Genomic DNA, 15090 nt, shown 5'->3' on the forward strand with positions numbered 1-15090 from the left:
ATGGACACACACAGGACTGACAAGCTGCGGCCGCGTGTAGACTTTACACCCCCCACAGACACACCGATGCGTCCAAAAAGATGGCCCTGGTTCTGCTGGACCACACCCATGTCCACCCTGACCCCACAGCCGACCACCTGGCCATCCCCACTACTCCCCCAGCCCTGTCAGAAGCCCCCCCCCCCCCGGCCAGCAGCACGAATGTTGGCGAAGTATGGCGGCGCTGGATACTGTCCGTATGCCCCCTTCCTGCCAGCACCACGACAGGTTCACGACCACTGACATTACACGTCGAATCATAGAATTTACAGTGCCAAAGGAAGCCATTCGGCCCATTGAGTCTGCACCGGCTCTTGGAAGAGTATCCCACTTAAGCCCACACGTCCACCCTATCCCCGTAACCCCACCTAACCTAAGGGAAATTTATCATGGCCAATCCACCTAACCTGCACATCTTTGGACTGTGGGAGGAAACCGGAGCACCCGGAGGAAACCCACGCACACACGGGGAGGATGTGCAGACTCCGCACAGACAGTGACCCAAGCCGGGAATCGAACCTGGGACCCTGGAGCTGTGAAGCAACTGTGCTAACCACTGTGCTACCGCCGTCGGGAACTCGGAACTTGGGTGGGCCAGCTAATGAGATACAAAAGCAGTTGCAATTGTGCGTGGTGTGCATCGCAATCCCGGCGATTTGGAAGTTAAACCGCCTCCTGCCGCGATTTTGGCGACGGGAGCTATTTACCGCCCGATCGCCGTTACGAGTTTCGCCGTCAGGCAAGGAGAATCGAGCCCCTTGATTTTGATTTGATTATCCATTTAAAACTAAAGTGGCTATTTTTGCCTGCGTGAACTGTATGTTGATACTATAGAATGAAATTATAATTAGGCTGTGAGGGTGCAAACGTATTTTAGTGCTTTAACCTACTGTTTAATCAATGATTATATCCGATGAGCAGTGATAGTTAAATACCTGTAAATTGCCATTCTGCAGCATCATTGAAAGATTATTAACATATGGGGCGGGATTTTCCCGAATCGGCGCAAAGGCCCGACGCCGGCATAAAAAACGGCAAGAGCTACTCTGGCGTCGGGTCGACCGGAAGTTGTGGAATTCTCCGCACTTCCGGTGTCTAGACTGGCGCCGGAAGGGTTGGCGCCGCGCCAGATCGCCGAAGGGACTGCACAAGTTAGCGCATGCGCAGAACCGCAGGCGTGGTTCAGCGCATGCGCAGACCGGACGGCATATTCTGCCGCATGCGCAGGGGGATGTCTTCTCTGCGCCGGCCATGGCGGAGCCCTACAGGTGCCGGCGCGGAAGTAAGAAGTGCCCCCATGGCACAGGCCCACCTGCAGGTTGGTGGGCCCCGATTGCGGGCCAGGCCACCGTGGCCCCCTCCCCCTCCCCCCCCCCCCCCGGGGTTGGATCCCACTGTGCCCCCCCTCCCCCCCCCCCCCCCGAGGACCACACCAGCCAACTTACCTGCCAGGTCCCGCCGTGTGGGACCATGTCCAATCCACGACGGCGGGACTGGCCAGAAACCGACGGCCGCTCGGCCCATCGGGGCCCGAAGAATTCCCGGGGGGGGGGGGGTCGCTGCCAACGGCCCCCGACCCGCGTGGCGTGATCCCCACCCCCGCCCAAAATCCGGCGCCGGAGAATACGGTAGCCGGCATCGGAGCGGGGGTCGGAGAATCCCGCCCATGGTGTTCAGTCCTACAATATCATCCTGAGCATATTAATCCATAGGGTACTAATTAATAGTGTTCCTGTCTGAACCACCAACAATATGGATACATAATATTTATTGTAGGATTTGAGGCATACAAAATAACGAGGGACCTAGATGGGGTAGACGGGACCCCTAGCTAAGGAGTCAGTTACCAGGCAGTATAGTTTTAAGGAGATTGACAGAAGAATTACAGTGGCCAACTACTCAAGTTGATGGTTGAGACCGAAACGTTCAATTCATTTAGGAGGTATCTGGATCTGTACCTGAACTGCTGTAACCTGTAAGGCTAAGGACCAGAGGTGCTTGAAAGTGAGATTAAAATGAGGGACTAGTTTCTTTTTCGCTCTTTTTTGGTGGCACAATCACGATGGGCTGAATGCCCTCTTCCTGTGCCGTAACTTTTCTATCATTTTATGACTTGGAAAACAGCCCTCCCAAGAAATCAAAATTGAGAAAACACTGCTGACCTGATGCAGGATGAGCGTTCTCTCTTCTATGCTTTTCATAGATTATCATAGAATTTACAGTGCAGAAGGAGGCCATTCGGCCCATCGAGTCTGCACCGGCTCTTGGAAAGAGCACCCTATCCAATGTCAACACCTCCACCCTATCCCCACAACCCAGTAACCCCACCCAACACTAAGGGCAATTTTGGACACTAAGGGCAATTTATTATGGCCAATCCACCTAACCTGCACATCTTTGGACTGTGGGAGGAAACCGGAGCACCCGGAGGAAACCCACGCAGACACGGGGAGGATGTGCAGACTCCGCACAGACAGTGACCCAAGCCGGAATCGAACCTGGGACCCTGGAGCTGTGAAGCAATTATACTACCCACAGTGCTGCCGTGCGTTTTATGTTGCTTTTAAACAGAAAGTTTGTCTTTCCTTATATTTAAAAATAAAAATTACCCCTCTGTTGTGAGAAAAACAAACACTTACTTGTGATCCTGGTATACCCTGGAGTCCTGGAAAACCTGGCTCTCCATTTGTTCCTTTAGAACCCTTTGATCCCTAAAATTCAAAACAAGCTCAGGTGAAAAATAGTCTTTTCCCTCAAATCTAGAAAAAAATTCAAGTGCATAAATCAACTCATAGTGCCTCGAAGAATGATAATATTTTTAGTGAGACATAGTTCTTTTTGAAGACATGTTCCCAACCAAAAATTAGTCTCAAAAATTAGTCATGTTCTTTGAAACTCGAATGATGACAGGACGCTGACATTGAAAAATCTTGGCTTCACCACTTCAAGGATACAGAAATGTTTGCTTTTAGTCACTTCCCAATTTTTTCCTCTTTTCCACAGATGGCAAGGTCTTCTGTTCACCTCACAAAATTTCTGTGAGTGTTGACAAGATATGCATTTGAAGGATATCACCATTGAAGGTGACTCTCTTCCCGCCTAATATTGACACACATGCACATTTTACAGATCATTCCTGCCGTATCTCTGAGTTCTTACTAAGTTGTCAGGCGAACAATCACAAGAATTTTACATGTGGTGGACTAACTCAATACTGCTCAAAATAATACAAACAAGGGATTCTTGGCTTAATACGCAGCCTCCTGATACATAAACATGTACAGTATTGAACAATGTAGCACAAGACCCTTTTTGAACCACATTGCTATAAGAAACATACCAAGTCTTCACACTCTATTGAGCAGTCAGTGAGTGAACTACTGTAAAACTGCAGTTATATTGTATCATGTACTCCACTTGTGCAGCATGATGAGAACATGGTGTGGTGTCACCAGGCTGTGTGCTGGAAAGACAGTATTTTTCTCCAGTCCCTGGCCAAGAGCTCCCTACCAAGGTGGCCACAAGAAGTGACATGACAGACAAATGAGGAATTCATGTAATGAGGGTCTCAATTGTGCCACCTGATTAGACTATGTGAACAGAGTACTGAGTCCTGCTGGAAGAGAAGCCCACTTTGTGAGTGAGGAGGCTGACGTGAAAAGTGAACGATTTGCTGTGTGCAGAACTGTTTGTGAAGTTAGGCTCAAGGAAGAGCCAGGTGTTCATTTCCTTTTTCTGTTTAAGTGAGTGTCTGAATATCTGCAAATAAACATTCACCTTCACTTTGTATCTGGACAACTGGACATAGAACATAGAACATTACAGCGCAGTACAGACCCTTCGGCCCTCGATTTAAGTTATTGAACTGAAAGAGCTCCACCACACTTGTCACAATTCCCAGCCCTTGGTGATCCTACAATACTTTGACATGTGACAACATGGACAATGCTAACTCAGGAGAGTTTTGAGCAGGAATTGAACTGGCATCGATGAGAAATGACCCTAAATGTGGGATATAACACAAATTAGGAGTAGGTCATTTGGGCCCTCGAGCCTGCTCTGTCTTTCAATTAGATCACAGCTTATCCGATTGTGGCCTCAACCCCACTTTCCTACTCCCTACACGGTAGCACAGTGGTCAGCATTGTTGTTTCACAGCGCCAGGGTCCCAGGTTCGATTCTTGGCTTGGGTCACTGTGCAGAGTCTGCACATTCCCCACGTGTCTGTGTGGGTTTCCTCCGGATGCTCCGGTTTCCTCCCACACGTCCCAAAAGACGTGCTGTTAGGTAATTTGCACATTCTGAATTAACCCTCTGTGTACCCGAACAGGCGTCAGAATGTGGTGGCTAGGGGCTTTTCGCAGTAACTTCATTGCAGTGTTAATGTAAGCCTACTTGTGACAATAAAGATTATTATTATTATACCCTATGACTACTCTCAGTTTCTTAATCAAGAATCTACCTAATTCAGCCTTAAAAACATTGAATGACCCTGACTCCACTGGTATCTGGGGAAGAGAATTCCACAAAACCATGACCCTCTTGAGAGAAAATAAAATTCTCCTCATCTCCATCTTAAATGATGCCTGAAGAATGCAATAGTTATGAGGGAGGATCTCTAAACTATAAGGAAAACACTATCCCCAAAAATGTGATACAATTCACTAACATTAGCGAGGCAGTCGAGAGAAACAACAAATAATGTGTGATATCCAGAGAATGTGTAATAGCTGAGGAAGATAGAAGCTATTAATATAATGCTGTAGTGAGTTAGCTGAAAGAGTTGAAACTGAACTGATCCCACAAATTGTAAGACTGATATCCTGATTATGTGACACAACCACAAGCAGAGATAAACTACAACTGAGGTAAATAACCTGTTACGATGGCTTTGATTAAGGGAGTAATGTCGGCCAGGACACCAGGAGGATATCCATCTGCTCTTTAAGTAGTGCCTCGTAATCTTTTATATCCAGCTGAGCAAGCCAATAGGGCTACAGTTTAATGTCTCATCAACATAATAAACTAATTCATAGAATCATAGAATCCCTACAGTGCAGAAGGGGGCCATTCGGTCCATTGAATTTGCAGAAACCCTCTTAAAGAGCGCTTTAACCAGGCTCCCGTCCTATGCCTGTAATTTCGTAACCCCACCTAACCTAACCTGCCCAACCTGGACACGAAGAGGCAACTTAGAATGGCCAATCCACCGAACCTGCACATCTTTGGACTGTGGGCGGAAACCGGAGCACCCAGAGGAAACCAACCCAGACACAGGGAGAATGCACAAACTATACACAGACAGTCACCCAAGGCCGAAATTAAACTCAGGTTCCTAGTGCTTTGAGGCAGCAGTGCTAACCACTGTGCCAGCGTGTCACCCTGCACGGGGCAAGTCTACACTATTTAAATCTTAAAAGGAAGGTGCCTTTTGACAGGAGCAGGTGCTGGAATAACTATTTCTTCCTCTCAAAATAAGTAGCTTCAGCGTCCATATATCCTGGTCAGTCACATTTTCTGTTTAGACACAATTGTTGTAAGGCAAATCCTGTACCAGTGTAACGGAATATAATGAAAATTAACTATAAGTTTTACCTGGAGACCTGGGATACCAGACTTTCCTTCGGGGCCAGGCGGACCGCTTTTACCCTATAAACACAATGGCATAGGTAATGAGGGCAGTGTCTTATACAGTGACAGACAGTCCTTGGCAGTGTTTTTTTATGTCCCAAAGGTCATCTAGTCCTGCCCCAATCCCTCCTTGATTCCTGTGGCCTGAAACATTCCTTTTATTTTCAAGCAACTAACATCCTTAAACTCTCTTTCGACAATAGTTGAATTAAATATTTTATCCAGCCTCTGAAATAAAACATTTCTTCTAATTTTCCATTAATTATTTCCGATCATCTGAAGTTAGTCTTATCGTCATCACATTAGCTTGTGAAAGAAATTTCACTTGTTCTCCTGTAAACCTTCATGATCGTAAAGTTCTCTATCAAACCAAGCAGATTACTCGGCGTCATTTTGTTTTGGTCAGAGAAGTGTGGGAAGCTGATCACCACAGGATTATAGAATGCCCACTGAAGAAAGCGATTTGGTCCATGGCATCCAGGCTGGTGTTAGCTCTTTTCTCCAGTCCTTTTAAAATTATCATCTGTCCAATAGCTACTCCCGGAAAAATGTACCGTGCGCTATTAGCCCGTTAGGCTTCCTGCAAATGTACAAAGAACAAAGAACAAAGAAATGTACAGCACAGGAACAGGCCCTTCGGCCCTCCAAGCCCGCGCCGACCATACTGCCCGACTAAACTACAATCTTCTACACTTCCTGGGTCCGTATCCTTCTATTCCCATCCTATTCATATATTTGTCAAGATGCCCCTTAAATGTCCCTATCGTCCCTGCTTCCACTACCTCCTCCGGTAGCGAGTTCCAGGCACCCACTACCCTCTGCGTAAAAAACTTGCCTCGTACATCTACTCTAAACCTTGCCCCTCTCACCTTAAACCTATGCCCCCTAGTAATTGACCCCTCTACCCTGGGGAAAAGCCTCTGACTATCCACTCTGTCTATGCCCCTCATAATTTTGTATACCTCTATCAGGTCGCCCCTCAACCTCCTTCGTTCCAGAGAGAACAAACCGAGTTTATTCAATCGCTCCTCATAGCTTATGCCCTCCATACCAGGCAACATTCTGGTAAATCTCTTCTGCACCCTCTCTAAAGCCTCCACATCCTTCTGGTAGTGTGGCGACCAGAATTGAACACTATACTCCAAGTGTGGCCTAACTAAGGTTCTATACAGCTGCAACATGACTTGCCAATTCTTATACTCAATGCCCCGGCCAATGAAGGCAAGCATGCCGTATGCCTTCTTGACTACCTTCTCCACCTGTGTTGCCCCTTTCAATGACCTGTGGACCTGTACTCCTAGATCTCTTTGACTTTCAATACTCTTGAGGGTTCTACCATTCACTGTATATTCCCTACCTGCATTAGACCTTCCAAAATGCATTACCTCACATTTGTCCGGATTAAACTCCATCTGCCATCTCTCCGCCCAAGTCTCCAGACAATCTAAATCCTGCTGTATCCTCAGACAGTCCTCATCGCTATCCGCAATTCCACCAACCTTTGTGTCGTCTGCAAACTTACTAATCAGACCAGTTACATTTTCCTCCAAATCATTTATATATACTACAAAGAGCAAAGGTCCCAGCACTGATCCCTGTGGAACACCACTGGTCACAGCCCTCCAATTAGAAAAGCATCCCTCCATTGCTACCCTCTGCCTTCTATGGCCTAGCCAGTTCTGTATCCACCTTGCCAGTTCACCCCTGATCCCGTGTGACTTCACCTTTTGTACTAGTCTACCATGAGGGACCTTGTCAAAGGCCTTACTGAAGTCCATATAGACAACATCTACTGCCCTACCTGCATCAATCATCTTAGTGACCTCCTCGAAAAACTCTATCAAGTTAGTGAGACACGACCTCCCCTTCACAAAACTGTGCTGCCTCTCACTAATACGTCCATTTGCTTCCAAATGGGAGTAGATCCTGTCTCGAAGAATTCTCTCCAGTAATTTCCCTACCACTGAAGTAAGGCTCACCGGCCTGTAGTTCCCGGGATTATCCTTGCTACCCTTCTTAAACAGAGGAACAACATTGGCTATTCTCCAGTCCTCCGGGACATCCCCTGAAGACAGCGAGGATCCAAAGATTTCTGTCAAGGCCTCAGCAATTTCCTCTCCAGCCTCCTTCAGTATTCTGGGGTAGATCCCATCAGGCCCTGGGGACTTATCTACCTTAATATTTTTTAAGACACCCAACACCTCGTCTTTTTGGATCACAATGTGACCCAGGCTATCTACACACCCTTCTCCAGACTCAACATCTACCAATTCCTTCTCTTTGGTGAATACTGATGCAAAGTATTCATTTAGTACCTCGCCCATTTCCTCTGGCTCCACACATAGATTCCCTTGCCTATCCTTCAGTGGGCCAACCCTTTCCCTGGCTACCCTCTTGCTTTTTATGTACGTGTAAAAAGCCTTGGGATTTTCCTTAACCCTATTTGCCAATGACTTTTCATGACCCCTTCTAGCCCTCCTGACTCCTTGCTTAAGTTCCTTCCTACTTTCCTTATATGCCACACAGGCTTCGTCTGTTCCCAGCCTTTTAGCCCTGACAAATGCCTCCTTTTTCTTTTTGACGAGGCCTACAATATCACTCGTCATCCAAGGTTTCCGAAAATTGCCGTATTTATCTTTCTTCCTCACAGGAACATGCCTGTCCTGTATTCCCTTCAACTGACACTTGAAAGCCTCCCACATGTCAGATGTTGATTTGCCCTCAAACATCCGCCCCCAATCTATGTTCTTCAGTTCCCGCCTAATATTGTCATAATTAGCCTTCCCCCAATTTAGCACATTCATCCTCGGACCACTCTTATCCTTGTCCACCAGTACTTTAAAACTGACTGAATTGTGGTCACTGTTACCGAAATGCTCCCCTACTGAAACATCTACCACCTGGCCGGGCTCATTCCCCAATACCAGGTCCAGTACTGCCCCTTCCCTAGTTGGACTGTTTACATATTGTTTTAAGAAGCCCTCCTGGATGCTCCTTACAAACTCCGCCCCGTCTAAGCCCCTGGCACTAAGTGAGTCCCAGTCAATATTGGGGAAGTTGAAGTCTCCCATCACCACAACCCTGTTGTTTTTACTCTTTTCCAAAATCTGTCTACCTATCTGCTCCTCTATCTCCCGCTGGCTGTTGGGAGGCCTGTAGTATACCCCCAACATTGTGACTGCACCCTTCTTATTCCTGATCTCTACCCATATAGCCTCACTGCCCTCTGAGGTGTCCTCTCGCAGTATAGCTGTGATATTCTCCCGAACAAGTAGCGCAACTCCACCTCCCCTTTTACATCCCCCTCTATCCCGCCTGAAACATCTAAATCCTGGAACGTTTAGCTGCCAATCCTGCCCTTCCCTCAACCAGGTCTCTGTAATGGCAATAACATCATAGTTCCAAGTAGTAATCCAAGCTCTAAGTTCATCTGCCTTACCCGTAATGCTCCTTGCATTAAAACATATGCACTTCAGGCCACCAGACCCGCTGTGTTCAGCAACTTTTCCCCGTCTGCTCTGCCTCAGAGCCACACTGTCCCTATTCCCTAGTTCTCCCTCAATGCTCTCACCTTCTGACCTATTGCTCCCGTAGATGGTGGGCCAACTCAGTCACTGGACTTTTAATTGTTATGAAGCGAGACCTCTGCCCCTCCTCCAGAGGTCGTTCCATCTGTTAGAGCTGCTGACCCAATTGCAAGCTGGCAGCTCTGCGACATTGGCAGTGCTACAGGTGACTTAGCCAACGTTGAAACTGCAGCTTGGCCAATGAGCACGTGATCAGCGATGAACCTGGACCTCTGGGGATCTCAGCCAGACCCCAGTGAGGGGAGCATATTGGACAGCTTTGGGGAGGGGGAGAGGGGTGGTCTCTGATTGATACTCGGGAACTTGATAAAAGGCACCCCTTTCCTTTTACTATTAAGCAGCCCTTAGGGACAAACCTACTGGCCTACATGTTGGGCACTGGCCAAATTAAAACTGCGGGGTGGTGGGACGAGGCCTTTGAATGAGCATTAATTGCCCATTTAAGAACCTTAGTTGGGACATAGGAAGGTAGCCTATCCAATGAGCTCAGCAGCCGCTCATAACATTGTGGTGGGACAGCCAAGCTGGTGGAGGTCATACCACCTATTTTATGGCTCCATCTGATTTCTTTCCTGCCTCTGGGTGGCCTGTAAAATTCAGCCCATTGCGTAAAAAAGTTTATTCTAATTCTCCCTTTGTTTTTTTTTGAAATTATCCTAAATCTACAATCCCCCCTCCCCCCACCATAATTAGAAAAAATCAGGTAGATTTTGATATTCTGAAAAAGTGAAGCATGTGTGACTGCACATCAACAGCCCATTTCTCATCTCTTATTTTGGTTGACCTCAATACAAATAAGGATGAGAAGATATGTAAGTGAGCTTCTGATTTACTATCGTCATTTTACATTATTGCACAGTCAATGTCCAACTAAGTCAATATTTACCCTCCCAAGGCCTAATATGTCACCAACACGTACTGGAGTTATGCCACAAAAACCAGTGAAGTGGGAGGAACGTTAATCCAGTTGAAGCAGCTAAGCATCTGAAGTAGCACTGGAGGACAAAGACAGACTTTGTTCAGCACAATCTCCATATGTTTTGGGTGTTACATAGTGAGGAAAACTACATATGTAGATTTGCAAGGAGATTTACAACATTTACAAAGCATTTAGTTGAGCACTTGAAACATCACAGAGATTACAAGGCTATCAACCAAGTGCAAGAAAATGGAATTAGAATAGATAGGTGCTTGGCTGCCAGTGCTCACACAATGGGCCAAAGGGCCTCTTTTTGTGCTGTAAGCCTTTATGACTCCATGGAAGCTTTGTTGCAAAGACTTAAGGAAAGACAGTACACAATGCAAGGGACTGATGCACATTTAAAAGATTTTGAATCAGCACTTTCACATCCAGTGTGTTGGTTAATTTCAATCACAACCAGCCGTAAGGAGGTTCAAAGACTATAGACAGAAGGCAGTGGCTTCCTCAGTGATCTGAACTGGCCGTCACATGCATGTATTTTACCTGATCGCCTCTGAAACCGGGAGGACCCTGAGGTCCTGGAGGTCCTTGTTCACCCTAAAAAGATAAACAGTGATCCATAATAAAACAGAGATAAGCAGGCAGGTACTGCAATAGAATAAATATGAGCTTGTTACTACATTTGCACTTTGGATCCCAAGTGGCCCAGTAACTAGGTTTTGAAGGTCCACTTGATGTTTTAGATTTCATTGCTGCTGCCTGGTGCTTTACAGCCTCCATCAACTGGAACAGCACACTGCTCACCAGTTACACATCTATACCGTGCTTGGCTCAGTTCATAAACTCCTGTCTCTGCACCAGAAACTGGACTTGTGCCTCAAGCATTCGCTCCCACTTTTGAGAATTGTTGAGATAGCTGTTGGGATTACTGCCCTTCAGATGAAATATTCTCCCACAAACTGCCCCACTCACAATCCAGACTGCTGGATATGTCCTAATAAACGATATGCACATACAGATTATGGGATCAGCCTCGTTTTGTGTTGAGAGCAAGGATGAGGTGTTGCACAACTCTGAGTTCCTGGTCATCCTACGAACAACATAATAATGTCCCTGCAATATCTAGGCTTGGATTGATAAGTGGCATGTAACATTCATACTATACAAATGCCAGGCAATAACCATCTCCGACAAAAGAGAATTTAACCATCGTCCCTTGACACTCAATGATATTACCATGGCTGAATCCCCCACTATCTATATCCTGGACGTCATCACTGATCAGGAACTGAACTAGACCAACCACATCAACATCCTGGGGGGGTTACCATTATCAGAAACTGAACTGGACTAGCCATATTAATTCTGTGGCTACTAGGGCACGTTAAAGGCTCAGAATCCTAAGACGAGTAATTCACCTCCTGACCCCCCCAAAGCCTGTCCAGCATCTACAAGGCACAAGTCAGGAGTGAAATGGAATACTCTCCACTTGCCTGGATGTGTGCAGCTCCAACAACACTCAGAAGCTGACACCAACCAGGATAAAGCAGCCCGCTTGATTGCATCCCTTTTCCACAAACAGTCAAACCCTTCACACTGATGAACAGTGGCAGCTATATGTACCATCTACAAGATACACTGCAGTAACTCACCAAGGTTCCTTAGACAGCACCTTCAAAACCCATGATCCTTACCATCTCGAAGGACAAGTGCAGCAGATACTTGGGAACCGCCAGCCACTCAGCACCCTGACTTGGAAATATATCGCAGTTCCTTCACAGTCGCTGTGGCAAAATCCTGGAATTCCTTCCCTAACAGCACTGTGGGTGTACCTACACTTCAGGGACTGCAACAGTTCAAGAAGGCAGACCATCACCACCTTCTGAAGGGCAACTAGGGATGGGCAATGAATGCTGGCCTAACCAGCGTTGCCCTGATCACGTAAATGAGTAAAAAAATAAATAAATGCTGTGGCTGGAAGAACAGTCAGAGGCTACGGATCCTGTGGTGAGAAACTCACTTCCTGTCTCCCCAAAACCTGTCCACAATCTACAAGGCAGAAGTCAGGAGTATGATAATATATTCTCCACTTAGCTGGGTGAGTGCAGCTCCAACAACACAAAGCTTGACAACATCCAGGACAAATCAGCCCGCTTGATTGGCACCCCATCCATAAACATTCACATCCTCCACCACCGATGGCAGAGTAGCAGCCATGTGTTCCATCTCCAAGATGCTCTGCAGCAGCTCCCCAAAGGCTCCTAAGACAGCACCTTCCAAACTCACGACCACCACTATCGAGAAGGGCAAGATACATGGGAACACCACCATCTGGAAGTTCCCCTCCAAGCCACTCTCCATCCTGGTTTGGAAATATATCTCTGCTCATTCACTGTCACAGAGTCAAAAAGCTGGAACTATGTCCCTAACAGCACTGTGGGTGTACCTACACTACATGATCAGCAGTGTTTTAAGAAGGCAGCTCATCACGTCTCAAGGACAATTTGGGATGGGCAATAAACGGTGGCCTAGCCAGCCAAGCCCACAACCCTGGACATTTTTTTTTAAAACCTCGGGTGGGATTCTCCGACTCACCCCCCGGGTCGGGGAATTGCCGGGGGGGGGGGGGGCGACGTCAATCCCGCCCCCCCCCCGGCCACTGAATTCTCCGGCACTGAAAATTCAGCGGGGGCTGAAATCGGCCAGTCACCGTGCCCCCTCCCCCGGCGATTCCCCGGTCCGCGATGGGCCGAAGTCACACTGCTGTCATGCCAGTCCCGCCGGCGTGAATCAAACCCCCTACTTTACTAGCGGGACTGGCGGCGCGGGCGGGCTCTGGGGTCCTGGGGGGGGGGGGGGGGCGCGGGCCGATCGGGCCCCGGGGGGTGCCCCCACGGTGGCCTGGCCCGCAATCGGGGCCCACCGATCCGCGGGTGGGCCTGTGCCGTGGCGGCACTCTTTTCCTTCCGCCTCAGCCATAGCCTCCACGATGGCCGATGCGGGGGTCACACCCCCCCCCCCGCACATGCGCGGGGATGACGTCAGCAGCCGCTGATGCTCCCGCGCATGCGCGGACTTCCGCTGGCCTGAGCAGTCCCTTCGGCCCCGGCTGGCGTGGCGCAAAAGGCATTTCCCGCTGACCGGCGGCGCGCCAACCACTCCGGCGCGGACCTAGCCCTTCAAGGTGAGGCCTTGGCCCCTAAAGGTGCGGAGAAACCGCACCTTTGGGCCGGCCCGACGCCGGAATGGTTCCCGCCACTCCATCCCGCCGGGACCCCCCCACCCCGCTGGGTAGGGGACAATGGTGGAAACTTACGTCTTTCCCATATGAACCTGGCTGACCTGGTGGCCCAACCATTCCTGCTTCTCCCTGTAATTGAAGAACACAAATTAATGTTCATGCTTACATATTTTTTCACACAGAGCAGTAGGCTGCCTATCTATTATTTTGATTCAGATCTGGTCTAGGCTTACCAATTGACTACCCTGGCGAAGGTTTTGTTTTTCTCAAAAGTTCTAAAATTCTATGAGGCAAAAACGAGATCCAAGCCGCCAATATTTTGGTCAATGACAACTGAACAGCTTTTGCTTGTGTGGACTAAATATTTTGCCACACATTCTTGTAGGGCCTCTCTACCAGTGCAAGGGTAGTAGAGAGGATCTTAAATCTGCTGAGCAAAGTCCTGGAACTTGGGGCTTTATTCAAGGCCGAACGAGCAGATACCGGAATTATAGGAATACATAATTTTAAATACTTTAATGATATTCCTTCACAGTTCTCTAAGCTTCGTCTTAGTACAATACATTTACATTTTGTACATGATGGACATCACCCTCCCTCTGCCAAATTTCTTCCCCTTACATTTCCCAAATTGAATTGCTGTCAGATTCCTTTGAATTTCTGTGTATTGGAATACATCATTGGACACTGCTGCAAATTTTGTTATGTCTGCAAATTTGGACAGAATTTCCTACTTTGAATCATCATTCAAGTCAAAACGTTAGAGAGATGAAATTGATGCCAGCAGTGCGAAACAGGCTCAAGAGAAATCGGCCGCCTGTTACACAGTTTCTATTCACCTTTGACTTGCAAAAGAATGCCAAGATTTTTCATTTCAAACCAAAACAATAACGAAATGGAAATGGATCACCAAAAATCAGTCTGAACTATCGTTCTGTGAACTTCAGTAGAAAGAAGATCGAACACAGTGAACAAATGACAGCATATTCCGCTGTTGGCAGAAAACAATTTCATCCCCAGTGACCCCACCACTGAAATTTGTGGTACGCTACGGGTAACTGGTTGACAATGAAATAACTGTCTCACACTCAATATTATCTACAAACCAACTATTTGCTAAATCGTTTAAATATATCCCCATCTATCTGTGGGTTTGTAACTCTTCTAATCGCTAATTATACAAGACAAAGTCAAGCACCTTCTTACGGTCCAGTGAGGGAATATCCACTTTCTTTTCCGGTAGGAATAGGACCAGAAACACTGGGTGATTTTGCCACTCCATTGCCCAGGGACATTGAGACCCAGTGGTTGCACATTGGCACAATTTGTATAGTGATACAAGAATAGCTTTCTTAAATCCCTGGCCGGAATTCTCTGACCATTGGGCTTCTCGGTTTCTGCCGACGGCGCACACCATCCTGCGGGTTTGCCTACGGCGTGGGGTATCTTCAATGGGAAATCCCTTTGACAAGCGGTGGGAATAGATATCCCGCCGCCAGCGAACACCACGCTTCCAAGAAACACGTGGCTGGGGGATCGGAGAATCCCGCCCAGTATTTTGTGACACTTCTTTGCATTCCAACCTTCTGCTTGTTCCACACTTCCAATACTTACTTGTAGGCCAACTGAGCCGGACGCACCTTTCGGACCTTTAAAACCCTGTGTAAAGT

At 47.5% G+C, this 15090-nt stretch overlaps 1 protein-coding gene across 2 annotated transcripts in view; it reads right to left on the bottom strand.

The window, feature by feature from the left end:
* col22a1 (collagen, type XXII, alpha 1) overlaps positions 1 to 15090 on the bottom strand; it is a 481125-nt gene that overhangs the window by 22625 nt on the left and 443410 nt on the right. For both annotated transcript variants that reach the window (XM_072468265.1, XM_072468266.1), the window contains 5 exons: positions 15035 to 15079; positions 13496 to 13549; positions 10723 to 10776; positions 5635 to 5688; positions 2679 to 2750 (listed from right to left, as the gene is read on the bottom strand). In XM_072468265.1, coding sequence (XP_072324366.1) covers positions 2679 to 2750; positions 5635 to 5688; positions 10723 to 10776; positions 13496 to 13549; positions 15035 to 15079 — 279 coding nt within the window. The remainder of the gene's footprint in view (positions 1 to 2678; positions 2751 to 5634; positions 5689 to 10722; positions 10777 to 13495; positions 13550 to 15034; positions 15080 to 15090) is intronic.

Source organism: Scyliorhinus torazame, chromosome 11, assembly GCF_047496885.1.
Source record: "Scyliorhinus torazame isolate Kashiwa2021f chromosome 11, sScyTor2.1, whole genome shotgun sequence".
In the NCBI taxonomy this organism is placed as follows: domain Eukaryota; kingdom Metazoa; phylum Chordata; class Chondrichthyes; order Carcharhiniformes; family Scyliorhinidae; genus Scyliorhinus; species Scyliorhinus torazame.